At 50.4% G+C, this 21,670-nt stretch overlaps 8 protein-coding genes and 1 non-coding gene across 9 annotated transcripts; 3 read left to right on the plus strand and 6 right to left on the minus strand.

The window, feature by feature from the left end:
* Positions 1 to 410: 410 nt before the first annotated feature.
* Positions 411 to 2,327, minus strand: HAT2 (Histone acetyltransferase type B subunit 2; the record flags this gene model as incomplete). The annotated part of the gene is made up of 10 exons (XM_036772729.1): positions 411 to 688; positions 737 to 962; positions 1,020 to 1,140; positions 1,196 to 1,263; positions 1,330 to 1,408; positions 1,457 to 1,531; positions 1,588 to 1,983; positions 2,037 to 2,129; positions 2,195 to 2,208; positions 2,259 to 2,327. 10 exons carry the CDS (start codon positions 2,325 to 2,327, stop codon positions 411 to 413), a joined length of 1,419 nt encoding a protein of 472 aa, XP_036634202.1.
* A 264-nt stretch (positions 2,328 to 2,591) lies between these two features.
* Positions 2,592 to 3,074, plus strand: PC9H_003133 (uncharacterized protein; the record flags this gene model as incomplete). The annotated part of the gene is made up of 1 exon (XM_036772730.1): positions 2,592 to 3,074. The coding sequence occupies one exon, from the start codon at positions 2,592 to 2,594 to the stop codon at positions 3,072 to 3,074; it is 483 nt and encodes a 160-aa protein (XP_036634203.1).
* Positions 3,075 to 3,582: 508 nt separating this feature from the next.
* PC9H_003134 (uncharacterized protein) lies at positions 3,583 to 4,139 on the minus strand (the record flags this gene model as incomplete). The annotated part of the gene is made up of 2 exons (XM_036772731.1): positions 3,583 to 3,857; positions 3,917 to 4,139. The coding sequence occupies 2 exons, from the start codon at positions 4,137 to 4,139 to the stop codon at positions 3,583 to 3,585; spliced, it is 498 nt and encodes a 165-aa protein (XP_036634204.1).
* Positions 4,140 to 5,070: 931 nt separating this feature from the next.
* On the minus strand, positions 5,071 to 5,642 carry PC9H_003135 (uncharacterized protein; the record flags this gene model as incomplete). The annotated part of the gene is made up of 5 exons (XM_036772732.1): positions 5,071 to 5,094; positions 5,149 to 5,202; positions 5,250 to 5,340; positions 5,386 to 5,552; positions 5,610 to 5,642. 5 exons carry the CDS (start codon positions 5,640 to 5,642, stop codon positions 5,071 to 5,073), a joined length of 369 nt encoding a protein of 122 aa, XP_036634205.1.
* Positions 5,643 to 5,767: 125 nt separating this feature from the next.
* PC9H_003136 (uncharacterized protein) lies at positions 5,768 to 10,588 on the plus strand (the record flags this gene model as incomplete). The annotated part of the gene is made up of 21 exons (XM_036772733.1): positions 5,768 to 5,958; positions 6,015 to 6,132; positions 6,187 to 6,486; positions 6,538 to 6,618; positions 6,668 to 6,805; positions 6,856 to 7,001; positions 7,060 to 7,297; positions 7,352 to 7,458; positions 7,516 to 7,644; positions 7,697 to 8,100; positions 8,151 to 8,248; positions 8,416 to 8,589; positions 8,645 to 8,833; positions 8,882 to 9,067; positions 9,118 to 9,250; positions 9,298 to 9,428; positions 9,481 to 9,708; positions 9,762 to 9,941; positions 9,994 to 10,281; positions 10,339 to 10,507; positions 10,560 to 10,588. 21 exons carry the CDS (start codon positions 5,768 to 5,770, stop codon positions 10,586 to 10,588), a joined length of 3,657 nt encoding a protein of 1,218 aa, XP_036634206.1.
* A 124-nt stretch (positions 10,589 to 10,712) lies between these two features.
* Positions 10,713 to 14,342, minus strand: PC9H_003137 (uncharacterized protein; the record flags this gene model as incomplete). The annotated part of the gene is made up of 14 exons (XM_036772734.1): positions 10,713 to 10,754; positions 10,812 to 10,960; positions 11,020 to 11,278; positions 11,331 to 11,449; positions 11,503 to 11,590; positions 11,646 to 11,859; positions 11,912 to 12,349; positions 12,399 to 12,661; positions 12,710 to 13,059; positions 13,109 to 13,233; positions 13,281 to 13,447; positions 13,496 to 13,705; positions 13,760 to 14,097; positions 14,156 to 14,342. The coding sequence occupies 14 exons, from the start codon at positions 14,340 to 14,342 to the stop codon at positions 10,713 to 10,715; spliced, it is 2,949 nt and encodes a 982-aa protein (XP_036634207.1).
* Positions 14,343 to 14,638: 296 nt separating this feature from the next.
* On the minus strand, positions 14,639 to 16,166 carry PC9H_003138 (uncharacterized protein; the record flags this gene model as incomplete). The annotated part of the gene is made up of 7 exons (XM_036772735.1): positions 14,639 to 14,890; positions 14,945 to 15,295; positions 15,355 to 15,439; positions 15,491 to 15,511; positions 15,569 to 15,640; positions 15,690 to 15,816; positions 15,866 to 16,166. The coding sequence occupies 7 exons, from the start codon at positions 16,164 to 16,166 to the stop codon at positions 14,639 to 14,641; spliced, it is 1,209 nt and encodes a 402-aa protein (XP_036634208.1).
* Positions 16,167 to 18,608: 2,442 nt separating this feature from the next.
* On the minus strand, positions 18,609 to 19,879 carry PC9H_003139 (uncharacterized protein; the record flags this gene model as incomplete). The annotated part of the gene is made up of 6 exons (XM_036772736.1): positions 18,609 to 18,857; positions 18,923 to 19,057; positions 19,152 to 19,395; positions 19,448 to 19,538; positions 19,589 to 19,716; positions 19,788 to 19,879. 6 exons carry the CDS (start codon positions 19,877 to 19,879, stop codon positions 18,609 to 18,611), a joined length of 939 nt encoding a protein of 312 aa, XP_036634209.1.
* A 1,048-nt stretch (positions 19,880 to 20,927) lies between these two features.
* On the plus strand, positions 20,928 to 21,016 carry PC9H_003140. The gene has a single exon. It is a non-coding gene; the product is annotated as a tRNA-Lys (tRNA).
* The last annotated feature ends 654 nt before the right edge of the window (positions 21,017 to 21,670 follow it).

Consider the following 21,670-nt stretch of genomic DNA (forward strand, 5'->3'; position numbering starts at 1 on the left):
CAGCGAAACGCTAAGTTCGCAAATGCAGTGAAAGCAGGCAAGAAAGCTACAAATCCCTCACGGCAGGAGCAACTCGCAAAGAGAAGCCCGGTGAGCATCTGGGCGCTGGGAATCATCGTCTTCGTTGTGTGTGGTGGAAGTAAGTTTCGTTTCATATCACGAGGTCGATCGCGCGAGCTCACATTCAACTAGTCCTCTTTGAACTTGCGCGTATAGTATTCCTATGAAGGAGATAGCTGCTGCTGCCTATCCGAAAACGCCTGGCTCTCGCCGTTGTTGTATGGCAATTCAGAGCGGTACTCTGCATATTACCGGATTATAATGTGTACCACCATGCTACGCTATCTATTCTGTTTCTCACACCAATCTCAAAACAGGATTAAGATGATAATAAGACAGCTACATTACATTTAGTCGTCCCCGTTCGCGCTAACACTCATACTTTGGCTTCGCAGGCTGGCACTCCCTTTCGCATTGCCCTGCCCGCTCCCGCTTGGCGTGGTTTCTTCGATGCCTTCCATGGCGTCACCTTCGAGTTCCTTCTCATCAACCTTGACTTCGTCTCCAGCCCATATACGCATTGTTGGCTGCCAAACCATGACGACATTGTCCTCCGATGTGCTGGACACCGTCCAGTTCTCTTGCTCACCAGGGGCCCAACAGAAATCGGTCGGTCGTGCCGTATGCCCTACATGGTTGTTAGAGGTGCCCTTCACGCTGACGCGATAAAACCCACCTCCGTGGACGAAGAGCAGTTCTGGAGGGCCGTCCTCCTGGTCGTCAGGAGTTTGCTCGACTCCAATCTGCGAGAGGTCCCAAACATTAATGCGTCTGTCACTCGATGCCGAAGCAAACACGGTTGGGTTGTGCGGAGACCATGCCAGGTGCAAGACTTCGTCTGTGTGACATTCGAAGGAATGGAGCTTCTTCGCTGGTGATCGAAGATCATGAAGAACAATTGTCTAGAGTGCGTATCGGTCTGTAAGCCGTGTAATAAGACAGACGGGCAGCTAGTTCACCTTGTCAGCACTGCCTGTTAGAACTAGATGCTCCTTTGCAGGACTGAAAGCAACAGCCAAGATTTCCCGATCGTGAGCCTGGATTTTCGTGGCAGCCTCAGACGTAGTCCGCGTATCCCAGCTGAAGAGCACCGAAATTAGTAAGGTCGTTAGATAGAGGGCGGATGATAGCCCACATAAATAGCATTTTATCGTCCCCGACGCTCGCGAATACATCCTGGTTGATGGGGTTCCAGTCGACGTCCTATACACATGAACACTGTGAACTCGACATGCCATGACCATGATTGGGGAAATGAGATGTGCTTACGCCAACGATGGATGTGTGCCCACGGAACACATTGGTAGGCTCAATCGTAGTTTTGGCTTTGGTGTAAGAGTTCACGTCCCTGATTGACCAATAAATCATGTGTTCACGCGTTGAGAGCAAGACATACCAATGGCAGATGGTCATATCCTCAGACGCGCCAAGGATATGTCCTGCTTTGTTTGGGTTCCATGTTAGGCCATACCTGGCATTCTCCTTCAACACCTATATTGAGAACGCATCAAGAAAGGGGGCACTTACCCCTCCCTGGTCTGACCCACAAGCCGTATATCAGGCTTACACACACCACCTCGTTCCGGTTCACTGGAGTGTTTCGTACGATCAAAGACTAGAACCTCCCCTGTAACAGCCTTTGTCGCAATCAAGTCCGGATTCTGGGGCATGTATCTCGCTCTGTTGACTTCGCCCGAGTGGTTAATCTTCTGAATGATTTGGATCTTGGGCTGTGGGGGTATGGTGTGTCCACCAAGTTCGCCACGATCGTCGTCGTAGTCCCCTCGGTCCAGCTTATCAGAGGTAGGGCTGGAATCCCGCTTGGGCATCTGTACGGTAGCGATTTGAAGGTAATCTTGAGCCTGTCCGGACGTGTGTGTACCGAGAAGCAGCCTGTGTGTAGTATACGGCTTGTTTTGCGGCCTACATACCTCGTTAGTGACCGGCGCGAATCCGCCAAAACTAGGATGACACACGATTCTTTGTCCGGAAACCACTGGCATGTCAGACTTGGCCAGTCGAGTGCGTGCGTAATCACAACGTCGTAGAGATATGGTGCATTCTTCTTCCTGAGTAGTACGTTTAATCCACAGATAACACGAAGAACAAGACAGCGACGCGTCGATGCACCCACCATGTTTTGTATTCCTATCAAACAGTAAATAAACGGTGAAATGGATAATCGGGGAAGGACGCACCTCGTTGATGAGCTTGTTCTCCTCCTCTGCGGCCAAGTCATCTTCGACCTCCTCGACTTGGGGTTTCATGTTGAATGCGTTGCAGTAAATGTTCTTAAAGAACTTCTGTAGTGGCACCTCTATGGGCGCTTAGAGTATCGCTGCTTGTTTTTGTTTGGCTGGCCTAGTGCCCCTATGTGTGAGTGTAGCCCCTGTTACGCGAAGGCTGGCGGAAGCAGATCGAAACCCCTAACCTCCCTACAGAACCATATATAGTTCCCCATCGCACGCAGGACACCCCCATCACTTCTTGATCTCATACTGCTACATTCTACATTTACATTCCTATTTGAAATGTCTTCCACATCTCTCTACGCTTCTCCTTTCGTCGCTGGTTCGACGAACACCTCGCCTTTCTCTCTCGACTCGTTCAAGGATCCCCAGGCGATGCGCAGCGCTTCCTCGTCGTCCTCCAAGTTTTCCACTGAAGGTGAAGACGACGACGAGGATGTACCCCTTATCGTCCTGAAGACCCGCTATTTGCTGTCCGGGCGCACCGCAAAGGTAGGCCAGGGGCTAGGGTTAAGTATGGTGCCCGGACTGGAAGAAGATCGTCAAGAACAGCAAATGTATCAAGAGCGTGGCTTCGTGTCCGCGAGCACCGCCAAGGTAGGTCAGGGGCTAGGGATAAGTATGGTGCCCGGACTCGAAGGCCGTCAAGAACGCAGTGTCAGCCTCCAGCGCAAGAAGAGCATTCACCACCTCAAGGGCAGCAAGATCAGGTCCGGTCGCCGGGGAGCGGTGACAATGAAGATCATCGAGAGCTACTTCGACTAAGCGGCTCAGAAGTCACGCAAGTGGACGTTATAGGCGATTATCAATTGGACTCAAGCGGGTTCTGGAGGCTGGCATGAGGATAATTATATTTCCTCTTTCCTCGCTGCACGCTGCCATGGGCTGACTGCTTTCCTTCTTCTTCTTCTTTACAGGCTGGCCACGGGGACTGGTAGCTTAATAAAGGTCGGTGTTTTGCGTTGGGAGGTGTGTGCCTCTCCTGATGAGTCCAAAAGGACGAAACGCAAGTAGACTACACGAACTGTAACGCGTAAATAATATGATTGTAAAGCCACAATACCACATGACCGCGATTGAAATCGCTCGATCACTCAGCGCGATGTCGCCCCTTGCTGCATGTCCGCGGGAGTGCTTCTAACTACATCAACCGACGTGCACCATAGCGTTCTCGGTCCAGTAAGGATGTCAACAGCTGGATTTTATAATAATACGACCACTGATACGAAATTTGAATACTAGCCAGGGTACATTCAGTGAACTGTATATATATCTACGCAGTGCGGAAGTATCCTTCTATACTACTGTACGCATCTTTGACGTCGTCGTATGTGAGGAAACCATCGTCATTCGGGAGGCAGACGTTGTTGATGAAATTCAACAAGTTTGTAGCGTTGTTGAAGCAATAGAACCATTCGTTGCTATGGCCGATATGCTTGAACATCCCCTCCCCTTGGACCACCTTCCCGAGTATCATATTTTCGAGCGTTTTACCAGCAGCGAACTTATGCCCTGTATGGTCCTTGATTACCAAGTCGATCCAGAAAACTAGACAGGCGAACATCAGGTTTATTTCTTAGGTGGGTGAAATGGGGGCGTGAACTAACATGATGGGTTGGTCCTTTTGTAAGCCGATACGGCGCCTTTACCGTCTGCCCCTTGGTCGCCGATCTTGACGTAGAAGTTGGTGCCGACAGCGTTCACCACAGAATGAGGCGGCGAGGGCAACACAACAACAGTGGGATCCAAAGCAGCCCAGTACCTTGGATCGGGGGAAATGATGATATACGCTGTGTGAGAAGCCATTGTTGCTGGAGCGGGGTCTGTCATACAAAGTGGCGACAGTCAGTAAAACGCGCTTCTCCCTGAAACTAAAGTTTGGTGGACTCACTGGAAAGTTATAAGCAGGTGCTGTGTTCTTGTTGCGGGGCGGTGGTATGGCTTTATATACAGTAGCTTCTATTTAGTAGACAGGCCAGGAACATGGGCATATCTCACTGCTCCAACGAATGGATACCCGACGGGAGCACTCGAAGCAGCATGTAGAACAGGGGCTTGTCAGGGGGCCAAACCATCAAGCAAACGCCGCCGGTGGCTCGGTGCTCTTGTCCTCCGTTCCGTTCAGCACTCCAACCAGCACCCCAACAACCTCCAAAGGAGATGGAGAGATCAAAGGCACATGAAGTGCGAGTTGACTAGCACGCGAGCTCTGACTTCCTCATGCTGGTTTCCTGCGGCCTCGCCGAGCATTTTCACTTTTCGCAAAACAGAGATCTTCATCCGTGTCTTGGAGGTTCAGCGAAGTGGGACTGTTTCTGAGTTCCTGTAGACAATAGGGCGTAGCATGGTAAGATCGTATTTGCGGCGAGAACAAGGGACACCCACCTGCTACGCAGCTTCTCCATCAGGCGATTGAGGTTTATTTTCTCAATCTTTGTCCTGGCCAGAAGTTAGTAGATAAGACCAATGCTCGCTACTACAGCGTTGTTCGACGTGGACCCAAGTTCAAGTGGCTCATGTCCAAATCACCTAGCTTTCTCCATTGGTATTGGCAATCAGTCCAGATTGAATATATGGTTCAGCTTTCACTTCGGTTTCAAAATTATAGAAAGCCTCCAAGTCATAAATCAAGCTTCAAGGTCTTGACGTCGACTTGTAAGCTAGCTGAGTGGTAGACCCTTGTCCATAACGCAGGAATCAACCGTGACTTCAGCCACGCTGCTCAGTAATAAGCCGTATTCGCGCGATATAGAAGGAATGATCATTGTTTCGGAGCGTGATGAAACTAGACAAGGATTCAGTAAAAGCCAGCTACGAAGGACATAACTTGAGTACATACTATGTCGCGTAATTGGGTTTGAGCGTCGTTGAACTGCTTTTCGAGATACTTCGCCTGGTGCATGTGTCAGGTCCGTCGACGAGCAATATCAGAGAACCAACCTTCTTCGTTAGATTATTGATATCGTCCGAGAGTTCCTTCTCCTGTGTCTTCAGATCCTTTTCCATCTCAGGGCGGGGTACCATCATGAACCTGTAGAAGATGAGATGCAGAACTATCTGTAAAGTGCAAACGTACATTTTCCCAATTCCTTTGTACAAGTTCACTTCGTTGTCCATCTGACTGATCTCATCGATGGTCAACTGCAGTATACGGCGCTCCCTCTCCTTTGCGGACATTTGTTGACGAGAGACGTTCAACGCCCTTTGCGACTGCACAGCAGTCTGCTGAATTTGCAGCAGGATCTGTTGTATCGGTGCATCAGCCCTGGTATTCGAGCCCGAAGGAAAGCAATTCCCTACCTTTCTGAGGGTTTCGTCCGAAAGTGTCGACATTTTGGCTTCAAGACGGTTGGACGTTGGTTGGACGCGTCGTGGATCAGATCAAACCTGAAGCGCGCCCCTAATTCAAGCTAGTAGTCCGTTTAGCGCCCAGTATCGCGTTCACTCGTTCCGTGACCATGGATCGTGAACGGCACCAACAGGTCGTTGAAAGGATCGCAGATCCTGATCCCAATGAAACCGAACAATTCCTAGAAGAACTTGGTCTTGCTGGCCTCCCGTCGCGAGAGCAAATACACCGCCAGCTTGAAGAACGCTTTCTGGAGCCCAAGGACAGATTTCCTGACGACCTACTCCCGCTGTTTCAAACGTACGAGCTATCAGTTCACGGCAGAAATATATAACGAGACGCATCTCGGTTTGCAGAACTTGGGATTACAAGCTTGAGATCCCATCTTTGCTGCAATTTGAACCTTCGCCACCTCCAACGTCCGTATCTTTGGTGCGGAAAGGGCTCGACGGCGAATTCTCTGGATGGGTCGAAGTAAAATGCACGCCGGCGACGTTTGCGATGTAGAACTTATGGAGTTTTTTCTAGACCCCAAATCCCCGCGTGCAGACGGGTCTTACATCTACTTCTTTCGACCGTGCACCTGCACCGGTGGGCACGTTTGTTCGAGGAAAATCTGGTTATGTGCCGTTTTGGCCTGGTGGCATGGACGATGTTATATTGAATCCCGACTTAGTCTCCTCCGATAAAGAGCGGGATAATGCCTTGAAAACTATTCCTCCTGGTTTCACGCGTGGTTTAAGGCTTCCTGGCGATCCCGCCGTCGAAGACGAGCTAATGGCCTCATTGAATCCTGTTGATAAGCATACATCTAGCCATCCAGACGAGGTTCAATGCGTTTACTTCGTGCTGTTGCTGTCTTCTAATCTATGGTGATAGGACCAGTCCGATGATGAGGACGAAACCGATCCATCGGCGATAGGTCCCGCGTCAGAAGTGGATGATTTCTTACCAGTGTCGGTACGTTCCACTCGCTCCTTGCCGGTCTCAGCTGTTCATTCTTTCGAAGCGTACAACGCTTCAACCAGTAAGGTCCTCCCGAGCACCCCGGAAACCCAAACAGCAAAAGCGGGAATGGGCACACGTCGTTGACGTTAACAAGCCCATGAAGAACTTCCATCAACTAGTTCCTGACATGGCTCACAAGGTTCAGCCTTACTTCGTGTAAAGATGACTAAAGCTGAACAATCTATCCAGTACCCATTCGAGTTGGATACATTCCAAAAGGAAGCTGTATATCATCTCGAGCAAGGAGACTCGGTCTTCGTAGCGGCGCACACGTCCGCTGGAAAAACCGTTGTCGCTGAGTACGCCATCGCTTTAGCGGAGAAGCATATGACAAAGTACGGATCTACAATCCATTCCCTGGGCTTTTCTGATCATGTATTCAATTACCTCCAGGGCAATATACACCTCACCAATCAAAGCGCTTTCAAATCAGAAATTTCGCGACTTCAAGCAAACCTTCTCGTCCTCATCCGTAGGGATATTGACGGGAGACGTACAAATCAATCCCGACGCAAGTTGCCTAATCATGACGACTGAAATTCTCCGAAGCATGCTCTATAAGGGGGCTGATCTTATTCGCGATGTTGAATTTGTAATTTTCGACGAGGTCCATTATGTCAATGACGCAGAGGTGAGTTTACCCGGTCCCACCTTAGAATGATATTCTGATGCTCTTCTCAACCAGCGAGGAGTCGTGTGGGAGGAGGTAATCATCATGCTCCCGGATCATGTGAACATCATTCTTCTATCAGCAACCGTTGGAAATACAAAGGAGTTCGCCGGCTGGGTTGGGTAAGTGTGCGCATCTTCTCACCACAATATTCGCCACCTAACGTCACGACGATCTAGCCGCACGAAAAAGAAAGATATTTATGTGATATCTACTCCCAAACGTCCAGTGCCTTTGGAACATTTTCTGTATGCAGGGAGGGAAGTCTACAAAATTGTCGACTCCAAAGGGGATTTCTTGTCGCTAGGGTGAGATGCATGTACCGCGCCGGATGTACCCTGCTTGATGTGAGTTCTGTAGGTATAAAGACGCCGGGGAGGCCCTACGACGCAAACAAGACAAGGAAAGGGAGGCTGCTGGTTTGCCGCCAGTCCAAAGAGTCGGGGCGCGGGGCGGGGCTGCGGCACAGCGAGGACAACAACGCGGAGGGCAGCGGGGTGGACGTGGGACGGTTACGCCCGCTCGTGGCGTTGCCCGCGGTGGCGGTCCCCCGAGAACAATTCATTCCGCCACCGACAAAAATCTCTACGTTCATTTGCTGGCGAACCTTCGGAAGAAGGGTTTACTGCCCGTTGTAATATTCACGTTCTCTAAGAAACGATGTGAAGAAAACGCGGGGACCTTGATCAATTCCGACTTGTGTACATCGGTCGAAAAAAGCGAAGTTCACGTTGCAATAGAGAAGGCCCTCTCAAGACTCAAAGGTACGGGAGTCATTTAATTTTGCAGGTTCACGCTCATGCTTTGGGCACAGGTTCTGATAGAAAACTACCTCAGATCGGTCGAATGCGAGATTTGCTCTCTCGCGGAATAGGCGTACACCACGGCGGTCTCCTACCCATCGTTAAAGAGGTTTGATTGGTTCGTTCTCGTTTGGCTTTCCAAGTAACTTTAATTGTTTCAGCTTGTGGAGATCCTATTTTCGCGGGGCTTGGTGAAAGTTTTGTTCGCCACAGAAACCTTCGCGATGGCACGTCCGTTTGATCGCTACGACGAAGATTTTCTAACTTTTCCTTTAGGGCGTAAATATGCCAGCCAAGTGTGTGGTTTTTTCCACGACTCGCAAACATGATGGTCGCAGCTTCAGAGACCTTCTACCGGCGGAATACACCCAGATGGCCGGCCGAGCCGGTCGCCGTGGCTTGGACCCTACCGGTACTGTGATCATAGTAGCGAGTGACAATTTACCAGAGGTGCGGTGCCGTTTATCCATTCACTTATGAGACTAACCGTATTGCCTACTCGTAGCTCACTGCTATCCGAAATATGATACTCGGACCTCCGGGGAAACTATCGTCGCAGTTTCGTTTGACGTACAATATGATTCTGAACCTGCTCCGAGTCGAGGCATTGCGAGTTGAGGAGATGATCAAGCGCAGTTTCTCAGAGAATGCATCCCAGTCCCTCCTACCGGATCAGCAAAAGAAAGTCATTGAGGTGCGCGCGGACTCCACGCAAGCTGAAGGATCTTAATGATCATTCCAGGGTGAAAGAACACTAGCAACTCTCCCGAAGTTGAACTGTGAGATATGCCAAGAAGACATCGACATGTACTACGATATGTCACTGGACGTCATAGAGTGCAATCAACGGCTGTTAGAAATGGCGTCCAATCATCCACAGGCGTCGAAATCACTAGTATCGGGGCGGATAGTCATCCTGCGAGATACCGTAAGTGGTTCCTCTGTACGTGGCTGGTGTCAATTTCAATGATCATCTAGCATTTCAACCGCAATAATGTTGCAGTCATCCTCAAGCAAGCGCCAATAGTTGCTTCCGCCGATACTGGTGCCAAGTTGAAGGCTTTTTACGTCCTCGCGCTTGTGGATGCTGAGACGAAAAGCAGGAAGCTTGGTTAGCACCAGCCCTCAGCTACGGCGCAGCATACTGACTCAGTGTAGATGTCGACGCCCAATCTCTTGCTCCCCGCTGGCCTCTAATACCCGAAATGATAAACGAGGATGATGCAGTATACGAAGTTGCAGCAGTACCATTGACCAGTATTGTACTTGTTACCGAGCGCGTTATAAAGGTCCGTCACTTTCACATCCAGGGGTTCACAGGCGCCTGAGCAGTAATTGTAGGTCGATGTAGAACTCATCGTTGATCGGCACCGTATCACGCCCATGCGGGAAGCGTTGAAGCAGTTGCAAACTGTTGCATGCGAGTGGATCAGTACGCGTGATGTCCCAGAGATCGAATGGGCGAAGATGAGGTCTCTCGAATTCCAAGAAACATTGCAATTTAAGAACACTCAAGTCAAGGCGTTGGCTAACAAGTCCTGCGTGCTTTGCAAAGATTTCGACGCCCATGTAAGTGAGCTACAAGCATTTGGCTTCATAGTCACTTACCCGTTTGTTTGCAGTACGTAGTGAAGCACGCTGAAAAGGTTCTCCGCGCAAATCTCGCGTATCTCAAGATGGCGATCTCGGAACAGAACCTTGAATTGATTCCTGATTACGAGCAGCGGATTTCGGTGCTCAAAGAACTCAAATTCATTGACGAAAATTCCACCGTGCTCCTGAAGGGCAGGGTCGCATGTGAAGTAGGCAGTTGCCACTATTCAATTCAAATCCAGCCCCTCTCACTCCACGCAGATCAATTCGACGAGTGAGCTAGTCTTGACCGAGCTAATCCTAGAAAACACCCTAGCTGCGTATGACCCGGAGGAAGTCGTGGCCCTCTTATCATGCTTCGTATTCCAGGAGAAGACAGACGTAGAACCAGCAATACCGACGAAGCTCCAACAAGGCCGTGATGCTATCATCGCTATTAGAGAACGTGTCGCCAGGGTCAACGACTTGCACAAAGTGGCCACCGAAGAATTTCAGAATGAATTGAAGTTTGGATTGATGGAAGTTGTGTATGAGTGGGCCAAGGGAATGGTAGGATGTATTATCACTCGAGGCCACTGATGGAACTGACCAGGGTCGTGCATTTAGCCATTCGAACAGATCACCGCACTAACTGATGTACCAGAAGGGACCGTTGTGCGAGTGATAACTCGTCTAGACGAGACGTGTCGTGAAGTCCGAGATGCGGCACGGGTAATCGGCGATGCTGAACTCTTCAAGAAGATGGAAGAAGCCCAAATCAGAATTAAAAGAGACAGTGTGTTCTTTCGTTTGCTCCCTTGATGCATGGCTTCTAACGCTCGCTTTAGTTGTGTTTGCTGCTAGTTTGTATTTCTAGACCAACTGATGAACATGTATACGTTTACGCGGAGAGAAGCCGTCACTTTTGATAAAAGAAGCAAAAGGATATCTAAATCCGCGTGAAAGCAGGGCATGATGTACAACAACTACAATAAGTTAAGCTAGCCTAATAGATCTGCATGGCCCGAAGCCGATAAGGCCAGCTTCAATGATAAAAGTGATCAGCCTTGTACATGTGGAGACAAGTGCAATCAACGTACCACGAACTCGTCATCGAGATACTTGGAAACGGCGATCTGGTCGCCCAAGCCCTTGCGCCGCCGGGTCTTGAGCACAAGATCTCTTGCCAAGGCTTGTCCAGATGCAGGCTCTAGCGGACGAAGTTTGATACTCGTATCCGTGGGGTCCCCTTAGAAGTTGGGATCAAAATCAAACAGAGCTACGGCATAGCTCACTCATGCGACGTACCTGGTACAACCGACCAATGGTCAAACACTTGTAAACAAAAGGCTTGACCTTGGGTGGCCGTTCGTAGATCAGTTTCGAAACCATTCGCGTCGATAACGGGTATCAGTGCTTTGACGGTGTACAGAGGTGACCCGGCCTTCGGTATATCTTGCGTCACATGTCCTCGACGGCGGGCAAGTACCGTATAGACCGCCGATATGCAGTCAGCCGGTGCCTGGACCTCAACGTAGTAGGTAGGTTCCATTAACCTCGGGGTAGCCTGCGTATGCGTGGCGTTAACAAGACTTCTAAGCATGCATGCCTTATCTCACCATCAAGAAGGAGGAATAGCAGACTCTGCGGGCTGTCGGGACGATTTGGCCACCACCTCGATAAATTGGTTCTTGGGCTAGGCTGGCATCCAATAGTCGGAATTTGACGTTGCGCATGGCTGGAAAAGTGACATGAGTACACGCATATCTCCGAGCAACATGATCCACTGACGTTCGTCACACAGAGGTCCTTCCCTAGCGCCCCATTGGAAGCCTTGCTTGATATGCTCTTTGACTGTACCAAGGAGCTTCTTGTCAATCTATTGACACATCGTCAGACAAAGCATAGATAGAGGGAGTAAAGATACGACGTACCTGAGAGGGAAGTGTGTCATCGAGAAGAATATTGGGTCCGCTCTCGTCAGGCCCGAAGGCCCATATTGACCGCGAGGCTAGCAGATCCCATTGATACTTCTCCTGGAAGAAAGTTCCTCGTTCCTTTGGAGTCATTCGCATCGTGACTCGCCCACGCTCAAGGTCCTCTGCGATCCCTCTCTCAAGCGGCTCAGCAATCATCGTGATGCGGTTCCTAAAAATAGGCTTCTCAGCAGTTGACAAATAATCAAGGGAATTGTCCGTACTTTTTGTTAGGCGTGTCGGCGTAACATTTCAGGGCACTCGTTTCCAACACCGTTTCGCAGAACTTTGTGACGGGGTCTGATACCTTGATCTCTATTTCCGAGAAGAGTCGCCTGAGATCGTGCATCACGCAATCCAGATACAGTTCACCAGTTCCAATGACAACGTGTTCCCCGCTTTCCTCCACTTTCGTCGAGACGAGAGGGTAGGACTTGTTGATGCTGCGCAGACCTGAGAGCATTTTGGGGAGTTCGGACGGCTGAATTGGTTCGATCGCGATTTTAAGTACGGATTCAGTCATGTGTTTGATGGGTCGGAAGATATGAAGGTCCTCGTCGATGTCGATGGAAGCCAGCGTCGCCGTCTTGGATATCGACGCGTCGACGCCACCGAGTAGAACAAGGTTCCCTGGGCCTACTTCTTCAGCGGGAATGAAATATCTAGCGGCCTCGTTAGCGAATGATCGGAGACGAAGAGAGTAGTATAAACCTTGATTCACTGATCCATATGTCGTCAACGACGGTCTTCATCATGTCTTCCTCGTCTTCCGGCGAGTAGCCCTCGCCAAGAACCTTGATGTCCATTCCTTTCTTGACGGTACCGCTCATAACACGCCCGAAGGCTCTGAAAGATTGAGCGTCGGTAGTATGGTAAAGTTTTGCGACGTGAATCATAACGGGGCCGTCCGCTGAACAAGCCTTCATTGAAGCAACTAAATCTGACGTTTGGGGCCCAGTATATGTATGTTCGACCTAGTATTCATGAGCCAGACGAAGAATTCTTAAAGACGTAAGACAGACCTTGGCGGCAGCAGCTTCTACGGGTGACGGAATATGTTCAACGATCATATCTACCAAGCCCGTCGTGGGGCCGAAGAACTGGTCGAGGATGACCTTAAGTAGTGGTCGTACATCCATCTTGAACATGACTGGCTTGAGGTGGATACCTAATCCATGGAGAGTCTCCTTGAGCTCTTCGGTTTCCTCGCTGAGAACATGGCTGTAAAGTTTGTATAGCGGGTCTAATATGAATTGGATGAAGGACCGGTTGTGCTCTGGATCGGACTGCTTGCGGGTGAATTTACGGGTTTCGTTGTTAAAGTAGATATCGCCCCAAAGTCGATCGGCGAAGGACTGCACGTCAAGGGGGCCTATGCATTGAGTGAGCAAGAGGCCAGATTACACGAGCGGTTGACATACCATACGCATCAGCGTACATCTGAGCGAATGAACGTAACGTGAAACACCAGCCCATGTCAGTGCTCGCGAACGCGACGTTGCCCTTCTCGGGAGTGAGCCGCATGTCGGGGTCTGGGTTAATAGTGCTGTATATAGGGTAAGATTATGGGGTCGTTTGAACGTAGAAACGAACCTGATGAAAGTGTTGATCTCCTCTATCGTATGCTTAATTTTGTAGTACGCGTCTGCGGGTTTGATTCGTAGTTCTAGGATCAGACGGTCGATTTTGTTCACAACGAGCGTAATTTTGGTACCCTCTTGGAGGGCGTGGCGGATGATGGCTTCAGTCCCTACCATTAACTACTCACGGTTGAAAAACGGCACCATGAACGAATAGAAACCACGCACCCCTTCCACGACGTCTACCACTAACAAAATGCCGTCGGTCAATCTGATCGCGGACGCAACCTCATCGACGAAATTGACATGTCCTGGCGTATCAATGAGATGGATAAGGTGTGACTTTCCCGACGTTGTCGAGAGGACGAGGGACATCGGCGATGATTTTATCGAGATTTCGCGTTGCCGTGATAGAACATGTGTGTCAGTATACCGTACCTAATTCCTTAGGCTCAACGAAGCTAGCAGAGAGCGTAACAACCAGAGACGTACGGGTTTATCAGAGTCCCATACGAGTTTGTGAGTCTCGAATACGAGCGTGTCCATGAGCGCCGTCTTTCCATGGTGCAGATGTCCGACGACTGCGACGTTTCGTATCATGTCCGGGAAGGAAGTCATATTCAGCAAGTAGGCTTTGTCGAATCGCGTCTCCGGCATATCCTTCTCCTCGACTGTCCATTTGCGCACTTTCACTGGCGCAATGATAGGCTGGGTTAGCGGTTGTGCATCCTCCTCTTGTACGAGCGTCTCGACATCGGCGCCGTATACATCATTCGCCGAAGGGTAGTACTGCTTGTCCTCGTGTAGAATTACCGCGTTATGTACAGGCTCTGTAATCCATAATAACTCAATGTAAGAGATTGAAATTACAGCAGGTATGGGGCGCACCATCAATTTCCATCATTGCACCCGCGTCCGCCGAAGGCATTGGCTCATCGTCGTACCCTTCTAAAGGTGCTGCAGACTGAGCTGGTTGTGGGACGAATGTATTTTGCGGTACCTCGTCCTCGTCATCTGAGTCCAAGTCCGCGCCAATGTAGTTCCCGAACTCATCGTAATCTTCTATGGAGGCCATTTTTGTGCGGCGGGGGCGAGGGGGTAATACAAAAGGGCGGGTCGGTCGGTGCAGAACAAGTCCAGTTCAATATTTTTGATAGAGTGAATAGTCTATTTTTGGCACTGACTGTGGGAAAGCTCGTCTGTAACGATCCTTAGGGGTACGCTCACAAACTGTCCCTAAAGTCACTTATATGAGATAATAACATTATATTGTCCGTATGATACGATAAGCCTAAACGTTGCAATTCCTAAGTACATGTGCAAGAAAACATAGAAAGCAGGGGATATCAGTACACAAAGACAGAAGATAATCTATATAGTTAGGGATTGGAATGCTTCTTGCTGCTGCTCCTGCTCCTGCTGGCGCCGTGCCTCTTCTTGCTCGAGGAGTATCTCCGGAGCGATCCAGCCGTGGCGTTTGCGCGCAATTACTCGTTGTAGACGAATATATGTGACTTGTCTTGCGCCCCTCAGCTCTTCAGTTGCCTTTTCTTCGAGCTCGTCGACAAGGCTTTCCGGCACGCCGATTCCCAAAAGCAAGGGCCTTCCAGAGGCCATGAATGCCTAGCCGATGATTCAGCACTTCGTACATCATGCTTATAGAAATGTTACTCTTACATAAATGTCTTCGCGCATCTCGTCGCCCCAGTGTTTCCAAGGTTCTGATCTACTCCAGGGGGCGGTCGGAATCCAGTGGTCTTGATATGCGACCTCTTCAAATGCGCCATGCGTTCGAACCCATCGTTCCAGGTGATTCGCAGCGTCGGGAGTCCCACCACGTTGATTGACGGCCATCTCTGCGAAGGCAAGCCAGCGGGGCCACCACGGCCTATCGATGGTCTCGATCGGCGCGACTATTTGCTGGAATTTCCGGTCGTACGCGTGGAAATCAAACTCCATCAGCTCAAGGAGTCCTCCGGGTTTTAGGGTCCGTGCAATTTCATGGATGAGGGCCGGGAAGTCCTTTATCTGGTGAACGGGGATCGCCGAATCAGCCGGAGGTAATAAACCACGTAGGGGAGCCTTACCCCAGAGGAAATGAGCCTGGCGTGGACGAAATCGAAGTCGTCGTAGAAATGCTGGAGGCCGAGGTTGATGTCATCGACTTCGCTCCTGTTTGAGAAGGCTATCAGTTAAGATTATTTACGAAGCAGTGTGTCGTACCTGCAGTTGAAAGGCATAGCCCTATAATAAGATTGCAGTTGAGTGTGGGAGGCAGGGGACCGTGGACGAGATGCCTACGTAGACTGCATTGGGACCAAGTCCACGGCGACGGCGTCGCAACTGGGAAAGTCGCGGGCTATTTGCATGATCCTGTCACTGTTCAGCGAAAGATACATGATAGCTGCATTAAAGAGCTCACCAGCTCCCGCTTCCACATCCCAAATCCAAGACATTCTTAGTATCCCCAGGGAAAGCTGGGGTAAGAACCTGTCGTATTGTCCGTGGGTATTTACCCATGACCTCGATGAAAAGAAGGTGCTGTCGATCTGACCGGCGTTAGAAAAACGATTACGAAACTCATTAGATACGACTCACCCAGACGATCGAGCTCCTCGTCGTCTGCAGGTAAGCTATAGACGTCCGAGGCGCTGTTTATCCCGCGACCATACTCAATCTTAAATGCCGCTGCTTCCATTGAAGGAGTCAGGGATACGAAAGAAGGTGCTGGAGAGTCTGATCGGTTCGAGGCGATACTGTACGAGGTCGCAGAACTCATATCGACGTCGCCAGAGGCGCTGAAGAGCGAAGAGGACACGGTGGACCGCATGTCGTCGTCGGAGTCCTCGTTGAGCACCAAGGGCTGGTACCGAAAGTAAGTATTGTGTACGGTCGACATGGTGGACGCGAGAAACCAAGGGAGTAGCGCAGAAAAAGGATGGCGAGGGTGGTTATATATAATGGCTTGGTTTCGGCGGACATGGTTAGAACACCGTTTACGGTACGGCAAGCTACGGCATCCGGACAGGGCTACGGCCGTCTCTTTCCACGCTTCTGGCACGTGGGACCGGACTTCCCTTCTCGTCTGTCACTCCCAAGTGAGTCGTCCCTCTCCCGACCTCCGCCTTTGGCCCTCATTTGTGCTTTCTCCCGGCCCCAAAGATTCCGTAAGAGATCGCCACCCTAGTTCCATCTAATCGAGGCTCACTTCTGTTCTTTTGTTGAAGGCTCGCGAATTCTATCGCTGCTCTCACACTGACCTATTCTTGGCGCTTCATTTACTTCCAGGTGGTTGCATACTCGTCAATGAAAGGAGACTCTGTGTCCGAACACCGCAATGAGGTACCACAAAGTATCGAACGAGCGTCTGTTTACTCACCAAGTGCATACCTGATTTATTTTACCGTCCATCATAAATCCGCGTAGCGAAGCAGGTTGTACCTTATTGACCTACACCTACGCAGCCTCGCTTTGAACCGTCACTACGAAATGTCCCGCCGGAGTTCAGCAAGGCCATCAATCTTCAAAACTGAGGTAATTTTATCATTTGCGTTCTCCGACGATAGTACCCTGCTGATCCTCTTCGCTACCTTGATCGACCGAATCGGCTTCGCTTCAATCAATTATTTATTTGCTCGCCGCACGGAGGGCTAGAAGTCGGAGAAAGTATGGTCGCACACTCTATGCCATTGCGGGATCAGCGGAAATCCTCGTTAGCCCATGCCAACCAACCTTACGCCCCGCCGCCATCATCTACCGTCCCACCGTCGTCTTCCCGTCCACCGCAACGATCCCCCACGAACACAGCGGGCTTGAGTGCCTGAAATAATTCCAATGCGCTTGCGTTCATCATACGTACAAAAACCCTTCGCTTCCATACTCCACTCCACCGTGAGTGCCAGCTATTTCGGCGGCCTCTCCCTCTCAAGATCAGGTCGCCCATGAATACTACCCACGACGGCCAACCTCCTTCGCTCCGCAAATGGCAATTACCAGGCAATGGCGTGTTTCCATGAATAATCTTTCATTTTATGAAGAGTACGCCCAAGCCATGGAACGAATTTTGTACTTACACGGACAAGAAGACTCAGTCAGCACCACATTTATTACGCCCACGCGTTCGATAGCATAAGCTCTCCCTTCAAATCTCCGTCGCCGTCGATGCCTCGCTCTACTCGAATACAATAGCTGTGGGACAAAGTGCTGCGCCACCATCAACACCTGTCTCTCACCTTGTCCTTTCGATACAATGACCACCGCCGATTCACTCTTCCGGCAGCAGAAGTCTTAATATGTGGTAAAGCCTACTCCTCGTGTCCAACCATCCGTGGCCTGCGTTTACTCGGTACTCTCCCTCCGGACATCGCCCAAAGCCAGCTGGAGGCTAGAACAAGGCGATGCGAGTCTCACATGTCTGTTGCTCGGAATTAGTACGCGATGTCTTTTCGCTTGTCAATGACGACGTTGTTCGCTTTTCATAACGCCTTCCACGTACAATTTCACGCCGTATGATCTCGAGTTTGAGTTCATTGAATGTACTACATATAACCATCCCTGCTGGACGCAACAGCAATGTGCCATGCTTACCTTTCGATGTTCTATCAACTTCTCCACGTCTGATTCAGAAACGAAGTCCAAATGGAGGACCAGGAACTATCCTTGTCTACTTCTCAGTCTGCATAAGGCGCTCTTCTGCCGTTCACCGTCACATGCTGATATAGAAACGTTCACGTCCACTTGAGATGTCACCAAGTCCTCCGACAGCCGCTGTTCACATAAAGCCAAGAGTATAAAGCATGCCATGGGGAGTAGATCGAGCCACTCGCCCTGATGACCGCACCCTCTAGCTGTCGTTCCCCAACGAACGTCCCCCGGATATAGTGTGCATCATGTAGACGGTGGATACCACAGCGCTCCCACCCCGCGTAGGCCGGCAAAACATACGTACACCTGTTGGGTCAGAAGAGCAGTAAGCTCTGAGTACTTCGGCCGTGACACTATACTGTATTTAACCCCTCCGTCTACCGTTTGTAGAATCCTGAGTTCTCGGAAATTCAGGGAGGGCTAGATTGGATATATGCACCCTTCTCGTCCCTTTTTTTGCGGCGGAGACTTGACCGTCGCTGGGAGGTGAAAGCCTCGTGTGGTCAATCAAGATCTCCATCTTTTCCCTACACGGCCCACGTACATGTGTACTCACTCCCAGGGTATTTCGAACCAACCAATGAGAGTATATTCCATGATCTAGCTAACTATCACGAATCACGAATCGTAGGAACGGTGGATTGGCTTTCTTCTAAGCCGCTAACAGTCAACGCTTCCGCTACATGGACCAACGTTTTCACCGCTTCTTGAGTGCGGCGAATCGTTTTGCCAACGCGTCGAAATCGTCTTCTTCCTCGTCTTTCTTGGGAGGTGACGTTGAGGGTGATTTGCTCTTGTCGGACACGCTCTTCGCATTTGTGGGTGTATTCTTCTCGTTTGTGCCTTCTATCGGCGGAAGATCTGGCGGGTTGGGCGCTGGTTTGACGTCGTTGCTGAGGTCAGGAACTGCTATTACCGCAGACGGCTGATCGGCGGAGGACGTTTCCTGGGCAGGTGTAGTCAAACCTAATAAGCCATTTGGCAATCAGATAGGTGGTAAAAGGTGCCAACCTTGTCACCGCCTTCAGGATTCTGCTTTGAGGAGCTCGGAGGGGCCCAGTCCACGCTGTAAGCTTTCGCAATTTCCGTCATGTACGCATCGACTAACTCCAGCGATGGTGGGGCGACGGTTAATTTATTGATCACCTTCAGGCAGTGTGAGTGGCATACGATGCGACTGGTCGGGTGCAATAGAATGGAGAATAGGGTCTGGGTGGGTGCATGGCCAGCAACGACTTACCCGATCGCTGACACGTCCGTCCCGGTTTTCCATCACGGCGATGGAGAATTCTCGTCCATACTTATGCATCAAGATCTCGCGCAGGACGTGCAACTCTACAGATATCGACATTAACGTCAGTACCAAGCCTGACAGGGACAAATCCCGTCCACAAAACAGTAGCTTGCCTTTGAGTTCTGTCCGCGGGGCGGCATGTATTATATTGCATACGCCCTCGCTAACGCCGGGGTCCGGTTCCCGCGTACTACTTTATCGTCAGGCATTGCAGAAAAGGAGATACCATATCAAGGGCTTACTTTTGATCTAATAAACCGAATCTTGCGAGTAGCAGTTCGGAATACAGCTCCAGGAGCTCAAGTAGCTCGACGTGGATATCTTCATTGATAACTGCAGCTCTCCATGAGAGATTAGCCTCCATGCCGGCGTAGAGCACGTACGGCTCTCGACCTTGATGCGTGCCGTTTCGACTTTGCCCTTCTCAAGAAGAGTTGCGATATCGCGTCGGGAAGCCTTGGCCTGTGCCTCTTTCTTCTGCTGGAGCGTGCGTAGTCGCTGAACAGCAAGCCTAGCCGTAGATGGTCCAAATTATGAGCGATAGCTTGAAACAGGACATGGAATCATGTACCGCAGCTGCACCTGTGTTGATCGCATATGAGACCGTCGCGAGAGACTGGAGCCAGGGAATCAAGACCGACCTTAGCTTTGGGAGCGCTCCATTGTGGCGGCATTATATCGTACGTAAAGCTCGGATCGCGCTGTGTTGGGCGAAAGTGAATGGTACTACGTAGAGCACCGGAAGCGCAGTTCTGAAATCATGATATGTCAGAAGTTTGATCTGCCGTACACTGGGGGCAAGGCAATGGAACTCCTTACTTGTGTGATTTGGGGATATTCTGTAGGTTTCTACTTGCCGGCTTTAATCGCAGCGAACCTCGAAGTATATAGTAGGGCTGTAGATGACGGAGCGGAAGCGACAAGCGCTTAACAACCCGCAGTGGCGCAGTGGACACTCTTGGCGCTAAAACCCTGATCAAGGAAGTAACCAATCTAAGCAGGCGAGTCCGACACTCGGATGCTGCGTATCGGACTAGCAAGCTCGTGTGTGTACTCACCCTGGCCTGAATCATACTCCAAGGGTGATCGAGGTAAGATTTCCTCTTCAATTCAGTGGCGGCACCACCAACTTTCCGTGCGAGCTAACATTTGTAAAGTCATGCCAAATATTGCACCTGCTGAATAACAATCGATTATCGCACTGGCCAGAGAAAGGGAATAGGACTGGAGCGAACGGTGGAGGCGTATCCTCATTTGCATGATGCTCCATCTTTAAAAGAAATCAACGACGGATCGATAACACTTCTGTTGGAATAAGCTGCTGAAGATGCACAAGATCTGAGTGAACAAGTATTGCGTTTGACTGGGTACTCCAGCAAACGCATAAAGAAACTTAAGAATACTGTTACAGGCGCGAAAACTATCTACGTGATCACGTACCCCTGCCCCCCTGTACCGCCTAGATTGCCATAATCTAACCTCACAAACGGCAAAGCAAGCCAGTTACACCTATGAGCGACTCTACGACGAAGCAAGTAGCTCCATGACTGCCAAGGACCGATACCAATCTGACATACCCGACGTACTCCAACTACAATCATCGCTATCGCGCTCCTAAGTAGATCTCCTGAGCCTCCTCGTTCTGAGCGGGCTCGGGATGGCGGGCAAACCAATATAGGAATACTCAGCAACGGTAGGCGGCGCGGAGTTTCTCCGACATCCGCCCGCCTAGCTCAATCGGATAGAGCGTCAGACTCTTACAGGCGAGTAGCGTGATCTGAAGGCTGCGAGTTCGACCCTCGCGGTGGGCTATAGGTGTTTGCCACCACTCCTTTTTTGTCCTGTTCGCGTCGTATTGGAAACCAATTGGAAGGAGGAAAAGATATACTGAGCATCTCATTGTGGTAGTCATTGGGGTATCTCTGCTATTTAACATGACTCGTACCTAGGTCCAGGAGGGCGGTTCCAGCAAGCCAAAAGGACTTATGAAGGAATCAACAACGATCATGCTCCAGCTGGGAAACATGAGGCGTATCAGATAAGTATATCACAGTGCCACATCCTGCTGCGTACTCGACGCAGCTCTCGACGCCCGTCGCCAACTCGCGATGGGTCGGGACGCCTCCAGCTGCTCCAATGTCCAGCGCTCGCAGGTTGGAATGAGGTCCGAGTCAATTGCATTCATCCTGCCATTTATGTAGTGTCACGTCGGAATGAGATATGCTTCCGTTTTACAAAGTGGCCCCGAGTCCTGGACTTGGTCTGACATTCCCGTTATCTGCCAATCACACACCTGTATTCCGGTGACGCGCCACCATACCCACAACATCGTGACTGCGGTGCCATCAGGTAGGCTGCCTCAAGGCAAGCCTACATCAGCTTTCGTCGCCATACATGGTTGTGGATTCAGACGCGTGTACATTGAAACGTTGGCGTGCAGCGTGTCGGGCTGTCGTCGTCGGATT

The sequence above is a fragment of the Pleurotus ostreatus genome (assembly GCF_014466165.1).
Source record: "Pleurotus ostreatus strain PC9 chromosome Unknown scaffold_2, whole genome shotgun sequence".
Classification (NCBI taxonomy): domain Eukaryota; kingdom Fungi; phylum Basidiomycota; class Agaricomycetes; order Agaricales; family Pleurotaceae; genus Pleurotus; species Pleurotus ostreatus.